Source organism: Megalopta genalis, chromosome 15 (assembly GCF_051020955.1).
Source record: "Megalopta genalis isolate 19385.01 chromosome 15, iyMegGena1_principal, whole genome shotgun sequence".
Classification (NCBI taxonomy): domain Eukaryota; kingdom Metazoa; phylum Arthropoda; class Insecta; order Hymenoptera; family Halictidae; genus Megalopta; species Megalopta genalis.
In genome coordinates, this window is record NC_135027.1 from 3621616 (window position 1) to 3639174 (window position 17559).

Below are 17559 nucleotides of genomic sequence, written 5' to 3' on the forward strand. Positions count from 1 at the left end.
TACGACAATTTTTAATGGAGCAGACGCGATAAAGAATCTTAATTATATATATATAAATATCTGGATATCTTTGCTTCTGTTTTCTTTCTTTTTCTTTTTTAAAGAAGAAGCGTTTGTTCATCAAGTTTTAATTTCAACAATTCCAAATTTCATTAATGAAAACCTCTATATTTTTCTTTTCCTGTATCTCGCGTATTTAAATCCGAAGGCAATGTATTCTGAAAATTCCGATGTCGGTCAATCGGGCAACGCGTGTTCTGTTTATCGCCGCAAAGAGGAGTTCGCGAACGAGTGAATCGATAGTGACAGATTTCTTTCAACTCTTCTTTATTACCCCGAATAAAGACGACTTGTTCGTTCGAGAGAAACGCTGTTTTCTCGACGCTGTCCCCTAAAGTAGTGTAGTGTACATCGATTAGAGAATTCGTATAGTGCATTACGGGTAGAACGGGGACCGTGGTGCGCGCGCGCGCGCGCGGGGGTGACGAGACACGGTCCCCCAGAAATTGTTGAAAATCGTAACACATGACACCGGAAGCTCGGAATCGGCGGCGATTTATCTCGAAACGACGACGCATGTAGAAAATAGGCTAGAAGGATGACACCCCTAACGTGAAAGCTTTCGTGTCGCTCTCGGCGGTTCGCGAAAGCAACAGAGCCCCCCCACACCGTGTCCATCTTTTTTCGCATCTCCTTTTTCTTCCTTTTTCTCGTATCTTACAGAACAATATTCTCCGAGAGTTAGTACCAAGTCACGGATTTTGGTCTCGAACCCGCCGCTACCCGCGGTAGCCACGTTTTAAGTACACTTTAATCGGTTACGTATACATATACATATCATAATCACATGTTATTATGCAATGCGGATGCCGTAAGAACAATCACAAATTCGTTTTTATCAATTACACCCGACACGTGGTTTCATCGACTGTACATTATTGCGAATCGAGCGAGACGACGTTCGTATCTCGGCCGCCGCTTGTCAAAATGGCGGCGAGCACCCCGACCGCCATGGTCGATCATACAAAAGACTTGAAACGAACGCGAAACCGGCGTAGACTGCGAAATAGTAGGTATATTATACAACGAATAAAAAAGAAGAAATAAGACAAAAAATAAGAGTGCATCGACCGACGATAACGGACTTCGACCGTCGTTGCATTAAATTCGAAATTATCGTTAAACAAACCGGCAACAACGGAACATTCACCACCTGGCTTTTAGTTCTCGCGTGCTGGGTCGACGAAGCGGCGTCGCTTGCGCTTAAAAATGCGATTTTCCTTCCTCCCTCGAACGTGTCTAAAATTTTTCAATTCGGTCACACGATCTAGCAGATCGCGTTGTTTCAATTGTCAGATTGAATTGAAGTAAGTAAATTTGTACAAATTGTTCGTTTCCTGTAATTTGTTGATTGCGACGGTCTACCAAATTGAACAGTTCAACGCGCGTTCGATAGAGGAACAAAATAAGATCGGAGACATATTAATACAAAACGCACGAAGGAAAATGTACTTTCAATGAAATTGCATTCGAAACGTAAGCGACTCGTCGACCCGACAATTTGTCGTCTGGTTTCCCGGTGAGCCGTGATTCGCAAGGGAGCGAAGCACGATTGCAGAGAGTCAAAGTGTCCGAACTGTCTGAAGCCGCTTCGAAGCGAAAACAAAAACAGTACCGATAAACGTTATCCCTGCGGTCCTTCGCGCCGTAGAAACTACCATCCGGAGACCGTCGTTTCTGCAAGGTCCGCGACAGCAATTCGGCGCAAGGACGTCTGGGATAAGTCCCTGTTTAGCATTCCGAAGCTTCAAGACGCAGAATCCCAGTTCGACGGAGAAAATCGGTCGAGAAGTTTTTCGACGTGATTTTCACGAGTGTCCTTGCCGGGACTGGGAATAGATCGGCAGACAGTTGTCCGAGCGATCGACGCGTTCGCGAACCTCGCGGATCCTCGATTGTCGGCGGTGCTAATTGGCAAACGCCGGAACGAACACCGACGGGACAACCTGACGGACACGAGGCGCGATCGCGTCGCGCGGAATACGTGGACGGGACAACAGAATGTCGAAGACATCGCCGGAGCCAGCGATCGAGGGTTAATGGGCCTTGTTGTAGGTGTCCTTGTTCTGGTAGCCCTGCACGTAGCCGGATTCGTCCGGCAGGTCCTTCCGGCCCGCGATCCCCTTGCCCTTTCCGGTCTGGTCGAAGCGCTGCTTGTGGGAGCCGGTGTACTTGCTGACGTCTGTCAGCCTGTCCACTGCGGAGGCTGCCTTTCCGGCCTGGAAATAATGAAAATGGTACTTCATTGTAGTCGCAGTAGCAATAAATAGATAATAGATTGATGATGCGTAATAAGTCCGATCGCGGACCTCTGACACCTAATTAAGGACAAGGAGAATTACACGAATTCAAAGCGATAGTTCAGATGAATTTTTTGATATGTTCCTATGGGGATATTTTTATGCAATTTAGCTTAAATGGAAGCTGGAAGTGTCTACTTTGAGACAGAGTAGATTAGATTGCAATAGAATGACGAGACAATTCTGAGGGAATCGAGGAATCGACCTCTGACGTCTTGGGGTTTACAAGATTTGAAGGGAAAAGTTCTGATGAATCTGGAGATATGTTCACGTAGGGCTATTTCTGGGAAAGTTAGCTTAAATGAAAGCTGGAAGTATCTACTTTGAGACAGAGTAGATTAGATTGCAATAGAATGACGAGACAATTTTGAGGGAATCGAGGAATCGACCTCTGACGTCATGGGGTTTACAAGATTTGAAGGGAAAAGTTCTGATGAATCTGGAGATATGTTCACGTAGGGATATTTCTGGGAAATTTAGCTTAAATAAAAGCTGGAAGTGTCTACTTTGAGACAGAGTAGATTAGATTGCAATAGAATGACGAGACAATTCTGAGGGAATCGAGGAATCGACCTCTGACATTATGCGGTTTGCAAGATTCCAAAGGAAAAGTTCAGATAAATTTGAAGATATGTTCACGTAGGGCTATTTCTGGGAAATTTAGCTTAAATAAAAGCTGGAAGTGTCTACTTTGAGACAGAGTAGATTAGATTGCAATAGAATGACGAGACAATTCTGAGGGAATCGAGGAATCAACCTTTGACATCATGCGGTTTACAAGATTTGAAAGGAAAAGTTCAGATGAATTTGAAGATATGTTCCCGTAAAGCTATTCCTGTGCAACTCAGCTTAAATGAAAGCTGGAAGTGTTTACTTCGAGACAGGGTAGATTAGATTGCAATAGAATGACGAGACAATTCTGAGGGAATCGAGGAATCGACCTCTGACATTATGCGGTTTGCAAGATTCCAAAGGAAAAGTTCAGATAAATTTGAAGATATGTTCCCATGGAGCTATTTCTGTGAAATTTAGCTTAAATGAAAGCTGGAAGTGTCTACTTTTTGACAGGGTAGATCAGGCTGAAATATATTCTTTCGAGAAAACGCGAAAGGACTTATGAACGCAACCTAATACTGCGAAATTCTTAAAATAATGAAGAGGAACAATATTAACAGAGCTTTGTCGTAGCCGATGCAGAAGTGAATCGCTGCATCTGCAACTATCTACAAAAAGCGCTCCTAATGTACGTCTTAATCTTGGCTGTGGGCCAGAAGAGATTGAGAAACCGTAGTGCAAACTAGAAATACAGGGAGAAATCTGAAATATGATGGATCGAAAGAAATGGGGTCGCGGTGCATCGGGGTGGGGGAATGACAAGATAATTATTTATTAGCGAAGGACACTTAGCCACCCAGCAGGAATCGTCGTCATTGATCGGGTTAAAAATGGCGATGGAAGATTCTCCATACGAGTGTTCTACAAATTGAAGAAAAAAAAATGTCCAGCTGATTAGAACGAAGATTGCGATTCGTGGGCGTAGCCACTCGTTCGTTTAAGATTTATTACCGTCGGCCATGGCTCTGTAAGGTCAAGCAGCGATGACATCGTAAATCGTCGATGTCGACAGCGACGCAGACAAGGCCGTGAAAGGTAATAGGCGCGTTACCTTTGCCTAGATTAATTTATAAAATCGCGAGCCAGCTTATAGATATCGATTAACGTTTACATAATGCGCGTCCGCGACATCGTGGATTTGCAACATTGAAATCCGATTGAGAAACGACTTGCGAAATTGGTGTTCAACGTGAAACACTCACCGCGGTGCTGCTCGTTACTCCGGGCGGTCCGCAGGTTCCCATTTTCTTCTTCATCTCTGCTAAGTCGACCTTCTTCGCTTTTGCTAGCTCGTCTAAGAAGGCTTTGTACTGTTCTATCCCCAGCTTCATCGATCTGTCGATGAAAAATTGGCAGAATATGTTATTACGAGACCTATTCTAGGCTGCATTGTTAAACCCTTCGCACTCGAATCATGACCCTGAAGCACCACTAAAAAAAACATCATTTCATTGCAAAGTAATGTTTACGTTATTAAAGCTTTTTCTACTTAAAAGACTGTTAAAAGCGTAATCGTTTTTACGAGTTACAAGACTCAATTTCATATGCATAAAATGCACTAAGTCAACAAAAGATATTTTGGATTTAGACTTAAAATGGCTTCGAGTGCGGAGGGTTAATTTATCGCGGACTGAATGCGTTTTCGGATGGAATTCTCTCAAACCGTGGCCAATGGCCTTCGAACAGGCTAAATGTCCACACAAAATACCCTGAATATTATCATTGTCATTTAAAAGTCCAAGTATCGACCCTAGACAAAATTATCACTGTTCTAAAAATCGCGTTAATAGTTAAACCAAAATAATCGCTGCTGTTTCCCAACACCTACATCGAGTTAAATTACTTTCTCAAGCACCTAGTCTGTTCTCAAAGAAAAACAAAAGATATACAACAAAATAAAAATAAACTGCGAATGTTTAAAATATTAAAAAGATAGTAATAAAGAACGTTTTCCAAAACCAGCCCAGGCAATTTTGATGTTGCGTAAACGGTGCGTCGTCCGTCAGAAAACGTGCCGCGAGAAGGTCGCAGCGATCAACGAGTATACTTGCTTGTGTTTCTTGAAGTAAATCCCCGTGTCGGTGGTGGTGATCTTCTTTCCGTCGATCACTTTAGCCTGTTTCATCCATTTGTCGCTCTGGCTCAGAGTGATCAGCTTACCGTCGCTCTTCGAGTCGCCGAATTTCGAGAAAGCTTTGAAGTTGCCCACGAAGCTTCCAGGGTGCGCGGCGCCGGGGCTGCTCGGCGTCGAGCTTCCGGTGTCGTCTTCGATCTTCAAGCTCGCCGTTTTGTTCGCGACCGTCTCCTCGGCCGACTCTTTGTCAGCGTCGTTTTTCTCGACCTTGGCCTCGTTCTTCTCCTCGACGTGGTTCTTCTCGACCTTCTCGGTCTCGGTGTCGGTTTTCTCCGCTTGCATGCTTGGTCCTGGAAGTTCAAGGAATCGAAACGCGTCGAATTGAAACGTCTTCTAAAGCATCGCGTTCGGCGCCTGTGCGCTCTCGTTACAGACGGCGCGCGATCTATCAACTTGTTAACCATTTCTCGACGAATTTACGCGGACCGACGATGCCCGATTAACTCCCATCGGCCGAGTTACAGTAATTTCTCCCTAATTCGCGCTGCGAATAGATGAAGAGGGAAGGAGGAGATACGATTGTTCGAGCCTTGCGTCTCGTTTTTATCGTCGACAATCGGTAACAATAAAAACGTGTCGCAAGCCTCGAATAATCCTCTTCGCAAATCGTCCATTTTCGCGCGCGATCCGACCGCGAATCAGGCAAAAATCGCTATATTCGCGGGAAACTGTCGGTCATTAACTCTCATCGGCCGAGTTACAGTAATTTCTCCCTAATTCGCGCTGCGAATAGATGAAGAGGGAAGGAGGAGATACGATCGTTCGAGCCTCGCGTCTCGTTTTTATATTGGGTTGGCAACTAAGTAATTGCCGATTGCAGTTATAGATGTCTCTCACTCCCATTTTTATGATATCCGTAAATGTTATATTATAAAATTATTATTATTATTATTATTATTATTATGTTATTTTTTATTATCCGTGAATGTTAGCAACTGGACAAATTGAATGCAGCGGTCAAGGAAAAGCGACCAGAATTGGTCGATCGTAAAGGTGTCACTTTCCAGCAGAACAATGCTAGGCCGCACACGTATTTGTCCGCTCGGCAAAAATTGATGGATATTGGTTGGGAATTGATGTTACACCCACCACATAGCCCTGATCTCGCGCCATCGGATTACCACTTATTTCGATCCCTGGACAACTCTCTTCGTGGTAAAACTTTTAATGATGATGACGCTGTAAAATCTCACTTAACTCAGTTTTTGGCCGAGAAAGATCAGACTTTCTACGAGCGTGGAATTTTCAAGTTGTCAGAGAGATGGCAAAAGGTCATCGAACAAAATGGAAAATACGTTACAGATTAAACTTCGTTCCAAGTAAAAAAAATTTTTTATTTCATTGAACAAATCGGCAATTACTTAGTTGCCAACCCAATAGTTGTCGACCAATCGGTAACTATAAAAACGTGTCGCAAGCCTCGAATAATCCTCATCGCAAATCGTCCATTTTCGCGCGCGATCCAACCGCGAATCAGGCAAAAGTCGCTATATTCGCGAGAAACCGTCGGTCATTAACTCTCATCGGCCGAGTTACAGTAATTTCTCCCTAATTCGCGCTTCGTATAGATGAAGAGAGAAGAAGGAGATACGATTGTTCGAGCCTCGCGTCTCGTTTTTATCGTCGACCAATCGGTAACTATAAAAACGTGTCGCAAGCCTCGAATAATCCTCATCGCAAATCGTCCATTTTCGCGCGCGATCCGACCGCGAATCAGGCAAAAAAATCGCTATATTCGCGAAAAGCTGTCGACCATCGTTTCCGCGATGGTTCTGTAAACGTTTCAACGTCTTTTGAGACGGACAGTGCACGCGGAGGTAGGCGATCGCGTGTCACGGTCAAGTGTAGCCTAGGATTTGATACAATGTGAAACGTGCGGGAGCTCCGTTCACGCTATTAGCGTTTGACACCCTCGACGACGTTTTCGGGTCAAGTAACGCGAGCTATCGATTTAACATAATTCCCGTAGGCGCTCCCTACGCGCGAATTCACGCTGCCGCTTTAATGAGGAATCGAGGGTCGTCGATGCTCTCCGATGTGATCGACTGTTGCTGTATTACGCAAACACCTCCGTCCGGGACTGTGTACACCTAAATTCATTAATTAATACAAAGTGTGCCGCACCTGCTCGAGCAACGATTTACCCTTGAGTCGTCGGAGCGATCTCGTCGGACGTTTACCGACGATTTCTTAAGCAGTTTTCTTCCGCGTTATAACGGCAGCTCTCGCCTTCTTTGTTGAACGTTCGAACGTCCTCAGAATTTTCTCACTTTTTCATTCGGATTCTAAAGTTTCAGCAAATATTGCCGGTGGTACGATTATTGTTATTATTAGACGGCGGATTTGTATGGAAAATTGTCCGCGATAATTTCGCGATACGGGAGATACGCAGGAATTGATTTCTATTCTTAATCATTTGAATGAGTCGAAGGTGATATCACAGTAGCTTCGGATTGTTTTATAATCTTATATAATTTTAATTACGATTAACTTATATAATTTAACTAAATTTTTAGCTTTATAATTTTTATAATTGATCTATTCATTTCTGCCATAAATGTATAAAATCCGCAGTCCAATTGTTATCGTCTCGTTAACCGAGTTTGAGACAGAAATAGAAAATGATGCGATCGTTCTTAGATCATCCCGATCAATCATTGATGGTTTCCGGGCCTTTGCTACCGAACGCGCGACGATCCAATCAGCTGCTATAAATCTGATGTCGCTGACATGATTGCAGGTGTTATCTTTCGACCGACAATGCTTATCTTGCGCCGCGAAACGATTGCATTCTATCTGTCAGGCCGTGGTTATCTCGCCGCGTCCGGAACTATCGAGTCATCGTCGCGAAAAGAACGAATTTCATTACGTTCGCTGGCCAAACACGCACATGGTACGAATGTACGAATGTGTGTAAATATCTTTAAAGTTATTTAAAAATTACTCCCCCCGAGGACAGCGAATAATTCCGACGCTTCGGTGATTTCGAAACGTCTGTTGATTTAAGAATACCTGCAACAAACGCGCTCGAACTTCCACGTGATTCGGCGACCTGCTCCGCTGTATCAACAGCCCCGAGCGACCGTTTTAAATTCATGAACGGCATTGCGAGGCACGAAAAACCTGAGGACGCTCGGACGTTAGACTTTGTCCGAGGGATTTCGTCGGAACCGGAGCCGATTCTAGATGCCGCGGTCTATGATGTGGAGTATAAAGACCGGCGATGTTATTTCACGACTATAAATAGAGATTACGGCGACCGCGAGTTAGCGCAATTATCAGGGAACAGGAAGCGGGAGGGGGGCACGATTAAGTAATACCGATCAGGTGTCGACGTTCCTTAATGCGCGCTGGGTGCCGCGAGCTCGAAAACACGCGGGATTCCGCGACATCGCGTTTCCGAAGTTAATCGTCTCTTCGATCGATCGATACGTTTATTTATATTATTATTTTAACTATTAGTTATTATTGATCATTTTATATTATGGTTTTGTAATAATTATTTTAGGTTACTATTTTATGTTAATTATTTTATATTACTATTTTATATTAATTATTTTATATTACTATTTTATATCAATTATTTTGTATTATTATTTTATATTACTATTTTATATTACTATTTTATATCAATTATTCTGTATTATTATTTTATATTATTATTTTATATTAATTATTTTGTATTATTATTTTATATTACTATTTTATATCAATTATTTTGTATTATTATTTTATATTACTATTTTATATTAATTATTTTATATTACTATTTTATATTAATTATTTTATATTACTATTTTATATCAATTATTTTATATTAATTATTTTATATTACTATTTTATATCAATTATTTTGTATTATTATTTTATATTACTATTTTATATCAATTATTTTGTATTATTATTTTATATTACTATTTTATATTAATTATTTTATATTTCTATTTTATATCAATTATTATTTTGTATTATTATTTTATATTGCTATTTTATATCAAGTATTTTATATTACTATTTTATATCAATCATTTTGTATTACTATTTTATATTATTAATTATCTCGTATTATTTCTCAATTATTATTATTTTAATACTTATTTTATTATATTATCGTTTCAACATTGCATTCGTGCAGCACGCAATCGAACGAAACGAGTCGATGTTTCGATGGAACCTAGCAAAGAGTCGCAAGGAAGAAACCATTTTGCTAATAATGGACCGTCCTGGATAAACGGATTCGTTCTGAAACCGTTCGTTCGAAACGTCAGCTTAATAATCTGTTGTCAAGCTCGATATCGTTATCGATAAACGACGCGTCCACGGGCCATTGTGTCGCGAAACATTCGAAAATCACCGACCCTGTTCTGAACAGCATCTCGACGAGCAAAACGCTTCGAATTTTCTATCGCGCGCGACGTTACCATTTCTCGGATAAAATCTGCCATTGAAATCCTCGCGACTGTTACCACCAAAATACTCGATATTAATATTAGAATTAATATTAGGATCGATATTAATATTATTAGCTCGGCGACAGCATATATTTTTCAAGATACTCTAAAATCTGTACGCTGCTCTAAACTCACCGAATCGTAGGCCCAAGGGGAGGAGGTTTGAGAAAACCGTATGCGAAAAAAGGTCCCGATCCTGTTCGAACGGCGTGAAACGACGGAAGAGGAATCGGCGAATCGGAATTACCGTCGCCGAGAGCCGAACTCTGACAGCTTGGTCAGATCGAGCGAATCGGAGCCAGGAAACTGAACGGGTTTTGTGTACAACTCTCGGAAAGCTGTTGAACGCGCTGTTTCGGGCCGGAATCTGTGCCGCAAGGCGCATGTGTTCTATCGATCCCGCTCGCTCGGGGAGCACGCAGCAGTCACCCTCTCTCAATATATCTTCAGAGCCGCGTTTCACCCCTCGCTGCAGCCGAAATGAGAGCGATAGGGGGTCCTCGCCGACTACCGGCACGACGTCGACCGACCGATTAAAATAAAATCGCCATCGCGAGGCCCTCGACGGCGTCCTTCGACGCCGCGGGACGTTTAATTGAGTCCGGATTCTTGTCGCTGCCTCTCTCGGAAACTCATTTCACGGCGAGACATTTTATACAGAGCGAAACCATCAAGTCGTTCCATGAGAAAATTTGTAGGAAAAAAAAGAAAAAGAAAAGATAACGAAACGATCGAGCTATTTTGTAAATATTCGAGACGATCGAGACATTTTGATCGAAATCGAAACGATCGAGAGCCGTTTTACGGGAATCGAAGCGAACAAGTCGTTTCTGGAAAGACGATACGATTAGGTCGGTTCATAAAAATCGAGACGATTGAGTGATTTCATAGAAATTGATACGATTACATTTTGCAAAGGACAGGAGAAAGCGAAACGATTGAGCCGTTTTGTAAAAAACGAAACGATCGAGGCGTTTTATAGAAATCGGAACGGTCGAGGGCATTTTATAGGAATCGAGACGATTAGGTCGTTTCAGGGAAAAATTGAAACGATTAAGTCGTTTCAGGAAAATTGAAACGATTAAGCCGTTTCATAAAAATAGAAACGATCGAGTCGTTTCCGTACAAATCGAAACGATCGAGTGATTTCATACAAATCGAAACGGTTAAGTCACTTGATAAAAGGCCGAAGCGATCGAACCAGTTTATAAAATTCGGAGCGGTTAGGTTAAATTCGTAAAAATCGAAACGGCTAAGCAATTTCGTAGAAATTATTCTCGGCAATTCTGCATCCAGTCGACAAGACGATTTCTTCTAATAAGCTTTGAATCAAAATTCGCGTTCACTGTTGTACAAAATGTCTCGTATTCGATAAATATTGCACATTCTGTAAATAAAAAACACCGTTCGAATTACAATGAGCCTAATTTGCATGAAAACAGTTTACAAAAGCAAGTGAAAAAAAAGATCGATGCTTCGAACAATCGTAAGAATTTAAAGAAAAATGACTTCGCTTCGCATCAACGTTGATTTAACCGCATCACGGCGGCATCTCGTTTACATCTTATTGCATCAATTCATTCCTAGATCGAAAGCTGAATGAATTCCGCGAGTGTCGCCCCAAGAATCTTTAATTTAAGCTCGCGCCAAGGTCTTTCATTAATTGAGCCGTTTATTTTGAAAGTGGCATAAGTCACTTTTTCAAAAAAATCGAGTTAATGGTAACACTAAATACAATCGAACCATATCTTTTCATTAAAAAAAAGGAAAAAAAATGACTTATGCCACTTTCAAAATAAACGGCTCAATTTTCAATGAAATTCGCGCGGTCGTAAAATATCGTAGAATAAAGTTACAGAGCAGAAACCGATTCGAAACCGATTTCGCTCTCGAAGCGCGATTTTCCTGAAAATATGATTTCCCCTCCGGTCGGGTGGACAGAAGAAATGCGTCAGGTTCTCGGCCCGAAATTCGCGTGCGACCGCATCGTTAGCTCTGATAATGAACTGGCCGCGCGAGCCGTCGTCTATTGGGCGAACGTCGATCATGGTTATCAGCGGCTAGCGAACGCTGCTGGTTCGCAGGCCGGCTGGCTATTCGCGGCGAAGCACTGCCTGGAAAAAGCTTCTGGGCTCGCGACACTCGTTATCGGCGATTCCGTGCAGTTTTATTTGGACATTGCGTCAACAGCGTTACGACGCGCATCGAAATAGACGAGTTTCGTCACGAAAGGTACGCGGCGGCTCGCGAACGAGCGAAAACCGCGGCGACGGCAATAACGCCGCGGGATTGATAATCCTAACTCGATAATGCGCAGGTAGTAGTCGTAGGCGCCGCTCGAAAAGAGATAGATAACAGGGAGATTCCGTAAATGGAAGCGATAGCGCGGCGTAGATTCGCTGTCAAATCACTGCGAGCGCTCTCGCAGATAATAGACTTTTCATTTCAATTAATTATCAGACTTTCTTCGAGACGTCGCCTCTTTCTATCACGAAGCAGAAGACCGACGAGAAGAACTGAAAAACAAGGTCGACGCATTAGATGCAGCTGGACTGCGGATCTCCGTGCGCTAACCGCATGTGCAAAGCGAAGAAGCTGCGGGAACAGCAGAAAGATCCGCAGTAATCGCGATAACAGATTTTCGGGCACGGCGTTCGTTCAAGAAATCGTTGTAATTTACGGCGAACGTTTCTTCGCGTCGAAGAGGAATCGTCAAGAACTGAATTAATTTATTTCAATGGCAATCTATCCGGACGAGCCTCGCGTCTATGCTAATGAGCGCATTGTTACGAAAGTTTTCGTAACCGGGGCCGCATCGCGTCGCCTCTGCAAATAATCGAATAATAAACGCGGGGGAACGGCGTTATCGGGTCGCATAGTAATTAGCGATAATGCTGCATACACGTTGGTCGGCTACGAGCAACTTGTACAGTCGTTGTTCACCTTTCAGTCAGCCGTCGCGCCGTGGTAATCCTTTAGCTCGGCGATATTTCCACGCACCCGGTATCGATTTTTCAGTTCGACGCACAGAACGCGGGTCTCTTCGATGGATTTCGGGCCGCGTGCGGCACTGTGGGTTCCAGCCCGGATGAGACTGAGAACGATACTGAGCTTCCTCTGCCACCAACGCCGCCATCATCCCCACCTTCGCTGGCAACACCTTCGACTCTGTCCCCGGCTATCACCTACTTTCTTCAACCACGCCGGGAAAATCATTATTTTTCTGGCCCTGTTGTTCTATTCGATGGTTCAACGCTGATAACGCGGCTGCTGCATTTTCCGGAAAACTTGGGACACGCGCGAAAGCGATCGCGTTCGAAATGCAGCAGTAATTTTTCCCTAACTCGCGGCCAGATTGCGCACGAAAATGGATCATTTCGGAGGAGCAGATAAACAGGATTGACAATGTAAACATTATTTTAATATTATACATTGTATGCATATATTATATAATTATATGCATATAATATGTAATTTATTTTTATTATATAATTATAAATTATATAATTTATTCTTATTATATTATTATAAATTATATGTATTATATATTATATATTGATATATTTATAATTTTTAGCGGTGCTTTAGAGCCACCATCCCTGTTTAAATATAAACAGGATTGACAATGTAAACATTATTTTGATATTATACAGTATATGTATATATTATATAATTATATAATTTATTCTTATTATATAATTATAAATTGTATGTATTATATATTATATATTGATATATTTATAATTTTTAGCAGTGCCTCAGAGCTACCACTCCTGTTTAAATATAAATAGGATTGACAATGTAAACATTATTTTGATATTATACAATATACGTATATATTATATAATTATAAATTATATGTATTATATATTATATATTCATATATTTATAATTTTTAGCAATGCCTCAGAGCCACCACTCCTGTTTAAATATGAACAGGATTGACAATGTAAACATTATTTTGATATTATACAGTATACGTATATATTATAAAATTATATAATTATAAATTGTATGTATTATATACTATATATTGATATATTTATAATTTTTAGCAGTGCCTCAGAGCCACCACCCCTGTTTAAATATAAACAAGATTGACAATGTAAACATTATTTTGATATTATACAATATACGTATATATTATATAATTATATAATTTATTCTTATTATATAATTATAAATTGTATGTATTATATATTATATATTAATATATTTATAATTTTTAGCGGTGCTGCATAAATTACCACCCCTGTTTAAATATAAACACACAGGATTGACAATGTAAACATTATTTTGATATTATAAAATATATGTATATATTATATAACTATTTAATTTATTCTTATTATGTAATCATAAATTATATACATTATACATTTATTGATATATTTATAATTCTTAGCGGGTTTTTTCAAAGGGTTGAAAACGGTATAGCCGAAGATTAGGCTAGAGTAAAAATTCCTTCGATTCGGTAGAAAATTTCTGGTAGACGGAGTGTGAGATGAAAATATTATTAATTTCGCGTTCTATGGAAAATATGCTACCGGATGCAGCATGATAGCAAGCTCGAGCGTTCGCGTCAGAATCGATGACTGTCGAATACGTGCCCTTTGAAAATAGCTCTGCTAGAACTGGGACCGACCTCCAGGTATATCCTTGACCCCGTTCCGAAGCCAAAAGGGTCTCGCGTTAACTTTTCTACGAGTGTACCTGGAGGTATAAGTGGTATGACTCAACGGTGCGTCGTACCAGTCGGATGGGTTTATACCTTCGCCACTTATATCCACCCCATTTAGCTCGAAAGTAAAACTTCTTTTGTGTTCGATCGAGGCTGTGGATGACGTTGAATAGACCGGTCAGCCTGTTTTCGACTGTCAACACCGGGCAAACTATGAATCACAGCCTACTGCATAAATTACCCGACACCATGAATAACGTGTACTATGAACAAAATAAAAGGTATCTATGTACAACGGTGAACAAATAAAGGTGCGCCAGGTAACAAAGTTGCTTCGATAAACGTGTTTATCATAGTCGGATGGCGGTCGTTTGCAGAGAAACGAGAATCGGTGAATTACCGTTCAAATATAATATCAACTGTTTGATTAGAGATTCGATATAATAAATATTTATCTATGTGTTTATCCTGCTATCTTTATAGTTTACGAATGGTCGTGTAGAACGTCAACGGAAACGCACGATTTCAAGCTAACAGGTGCTGTATTTATTTATAAACGATGGCGTAACCATCTGATAAGAAAAACGGTGTACGAGAACCGCGATTTATTAAGCTTGCAACAAATAAAGGCGTACAGGACAGTCTCCAAATAAATATGACAGCTGCGGTGCATACATCGCGTTGAACCTATTGTCAAGTGAAATTCACATTCAGCTGAAGGACTTGTTGCACGGTGCATATAAACGATAACGCTTGTTGCACGATAATGTGCGCAATAGAATGAGACGGCCGCGATCAGACGCGACAATCGACAACGCTATCGAGCAACCTGTTCGAGCCTATTGCCAATAAAATGTCCCACATTCGTGCAGTTATTGAAAGCAGTGTATAAGTATCGTGTGAGTGGAGTGTGATTGCAATCAAGAACGGGTGTTGTTAAATTGGAGCAAGAACAAGAGAGCAATAAATAATTGCTATATTAGCAATTATATTTAATATAATTGCATAACAATATAAATTTATACAATCTAAATTGCATTAACAATATAATTTCTATTATAGCAATTATTATAATTAATTATAATTATAATAATTGCTATAATAACAATTATATTGTTATATTTTAATAAAATATAAAACGTCATCTCTCACACAGAAGTCGTGTTTATGAACAACATTCTAGACTACAAATTAGATCTTATCGTTTCTTCTTCTTCGTAGTTTATAATCGTTTCCTATTATCTTTCTTGTTTTCTTCTTGATTTGCTTTATTTTTTTAAGATTATTATTAATGTACAGTAATAGAATTCATATAAACCGCGGAAAAGGGTACTAGTGCTGCCACTTGTGACAACATTTGGAACTGACTTACGGGGTCCGTACAGCGCCAATTGCAAAACGCTCAAACTGTTCGCCAAATTCGACTGTTGGCAATTTTGGCTAGCAGTTTGCCACTACCCCAATTGGCGCTGTACGGACATTAAACGAAGCTTTACTTTTTCTCCACGAGAGGCCCCCACTATCACGGTATGGTATGTTAACGATATTATTTGTCATTTTGTATTTTATAACGTATCGCGCGCTATTTAAAGATATCAAAAAGTGGGTATAAAATAATATGGAATTTATTACTGCTGCTATTTTTATGAATTTGTTTTGATAATATATATATAGTTCTATAATGTTCAATATATTCTATTCAAGCCTTCCACTTCTTTCGTCTCATCTACGTCTCCTTCGATGGTAATTGAAGTTATTCTTAACATTGTCCGGTGTTCTCTCATAACTGTAGAATAAGTATATGTTATATAACTTATTTATGACAGGACGACCATACACACCGAGTTTATAAGTCACTTACAGTTCAGTCTGCGAAATTGTTTCCTTCGTTTCATTCTAAAACGAGTGATTGTGTGGGACAATGTTTTCTGTACAACTGTTGCATCAACCGATACCAGTTCCCTATTTAAAACTGGCCTTCCAATTAAGGAGAAATCTTTACTGCCAACAACTAATACTTTCTCTAATTTTATTTTTTCTCCTGGTTGGGGAGGCCAGTGGCCACTAATGATTATGACATCGCTCTCTGTTACTTTAAACTGTTGTCCTCCCACGTGCACAACTGCAAATAAACGGCCAGTTGTGTTGGTAGCTATTTGTTTGTTAATTTCACTTAGCACATCTGTAAATAAAGAAGATGTTATTAGATACGTTAACAGAACGAATGTACACAGTAATTAATATGTGCATATAAATATCAACCAGAAGCAGCTTTTTCCATTTCTTCAGTATTCTCGATGACTCTTTCTTGATAACTTGGTGGCTCACGAAACCAAGGCATTTGCTTGATTGTTTTGTACCCAGCTACTTCCATGTTCCATAACTTCAGCGCTGTAAAAAAAACAAAATAATGAATACAATATTTTACGCTATCGAAGAAAAATTGTTGTAAAATTGTATAAATAAATGTCCCTCTGTTATCATATTATCATGTCATGCCGAAAGCGATAAAAATTAGTTATGCATTATTATTATTATTTCTTCCATAATATTAATGATTGAACTCAAAAGCGAGGTTATGTAACTTCGATTTGCTTGTAAACAAAAAATAAGTAATTGTTTCTTATTTCTAAACGATAGATTAACAAACCTGGGTAATACTGTTTATAGATTGAAATTGGTTTAATTCTTCTGATACAAGTATTCGTGGCAAAATTAAATAGTCTCGAGAAACCGGCCAGGGTCGCCATGATTTACACACACATATGTAGGTATGCAAGTATGTACATACTAGGTATGTACATACATAATTACATCAAAAGCATGATGATTACGGATTATGATTGAATTAAAAAATTCTTAACATCATTAACAAGATGATAGTTAAATCTTACGAAACCGGAGACAGCAATTATTATATGCAAATAAAGTTGCTTTCATAACAAAAATTACAGAACACGCAAACTGGATAGCTCAGCGGGAAATTTTCGAATATGATAATTTCCGACATGCTCGTGCTTAAAAATAAATAGAATGATGTCATAAAATTATTATAGTGGTAATCTAAAACTTGACTAAACGTCTACAAGTTATTTGTTTTTAATTGTTACCTAATATTAAAAATCAATGGGTCAGCATTACAATATTTCACATACGATTTAAAAGCAATATTGATAAGGCTCGCAGAAGACATGATGTTGTACATTTGATTGATAGTCCCGGTTCAAATCGATATGCCAAAGAAACGGAACTCCTACTTGAATATTTGATGTTCGCATTCTTAAAGTGTATGACCTTGACGCATTGCATACAGTATAT

The 17559-nt window shown here is 40.0% G+C and overlaps 2 protein-coding genes across 5 annotated transcripts; both read right to left on the reverse strand.

Annotated features, from left to right (window-relative positions):
- Positions 1-310: 310 nt before the first annotated feature.
- On the reverse strand, positions 311-12674 carry ringer (tubulin polymerization-promoting protein ringmaker). 3 transcript variants are annotated; one of them, XM_033485696.2, is made up of 4 exons: positions 12463-12674; positions 5027-5399; positions 4178-4310; positions 311-2279 (listed from the first exon to the last, which is right to left on the reverse strand). In XM_033485696.2, the coding sequence occupies exons 2-4, from the start codon at positions 5389-5391 to the stop codon at positions 2097-2099; spliced, it is 681 nt and encodes a 226-aa protein (XP_033341587.1). In that variant the 5' UTR covers positions 5392-5399; positions 12463-12674; the 3' UTR covers positions 311-2096. The 3 variants fall into 3 exon arrangements, with proteins under 3 accessions (XP_033341587.1, XP_033341586.1, XP_033341585.2); XM_033485695.2 differs by having other exon boundaries at positions 12504-12673; XM_033485694.2 differs by lacking the exon at positions 12463-12674 and adding an exon at positions 9696-10693.
- Positions 12675-15848: 3174 nt separating this feature from the next.
- Positions 15849-17372, reverse strand: mRpL21 (mitochondrial ribosomal protein L21). 2 transcript variants are annotated; one of them, XM_076526552.1, is made up of 4 exons: positions 17352-17372; positions 16504-16632; positions 16103-16423; positions 15849-16027 (listed from the first exon to the last, which is right to left on the reverse strand). In XM_076526552.1, exons 2-4 carry the CDS (start codon positions 16613-16615, stop codon positions 15927-15929), a joined length of 534 nt encoding a protein of 177 aa, XP_076382667.1. In that variant the 5' UTR covers positions 16616-16632; positions 17352-17372; the 3' UTR covers positions 15849-15926. The 2 variants fall into 2 exon arrangements, with proteins under 2 accessions (XP_076382667.1, XP_033341494.2); XM_033485603.2 differs by lacking the exon at positions 17352-17372 and adding an exon at positions 16892-17048.
- Positions 17373-17559: the final 187 nt, after the last annotated feature.

Coding starts and splice junctions, on each gene's coding strand:
- ringer (XM_033485694.2), bottom strand. CDS start 9,945: ATGCGCCTTGCGGCACAGATTCCGGCCCGAAACAGCGCGTTCAACAGC. Junction 4,311..5,026: donor ATTTACTTCAAGAAACACAA/GCAAGTATACTC, acceptor TTTCATCGACAG/ATCGATGAAGCTGGGGATAG. Junction 2,280..4,177: donor GAGTAACGAGCAGCACCGCG/GTGAGTGTTTCA, acceptor CATTATTTCCAG/GCCGGAAAGGCAGCCTCCGC.
- mRpL21 (XM_033485603.2), bottom strand. CDS start 16,991: ATGGCGACCCTGGCCGGTTTCTCGAGACTATTTAATTTTGCCACGAAT. Junction 16,633..16,891: donor CTATAAACAGTATTACCCAG/GTTTGTTAATCT, acceptor TTTTTTTTACAG/CGCTGAAGTTATGGAACATG. Junction 16,028..16,102: donor ACAATTTCGCAGACTGAACT/GTAAGTGACTTA, acceptor CTTATTCTACAG/TTATGAGAGAACACCGGACA.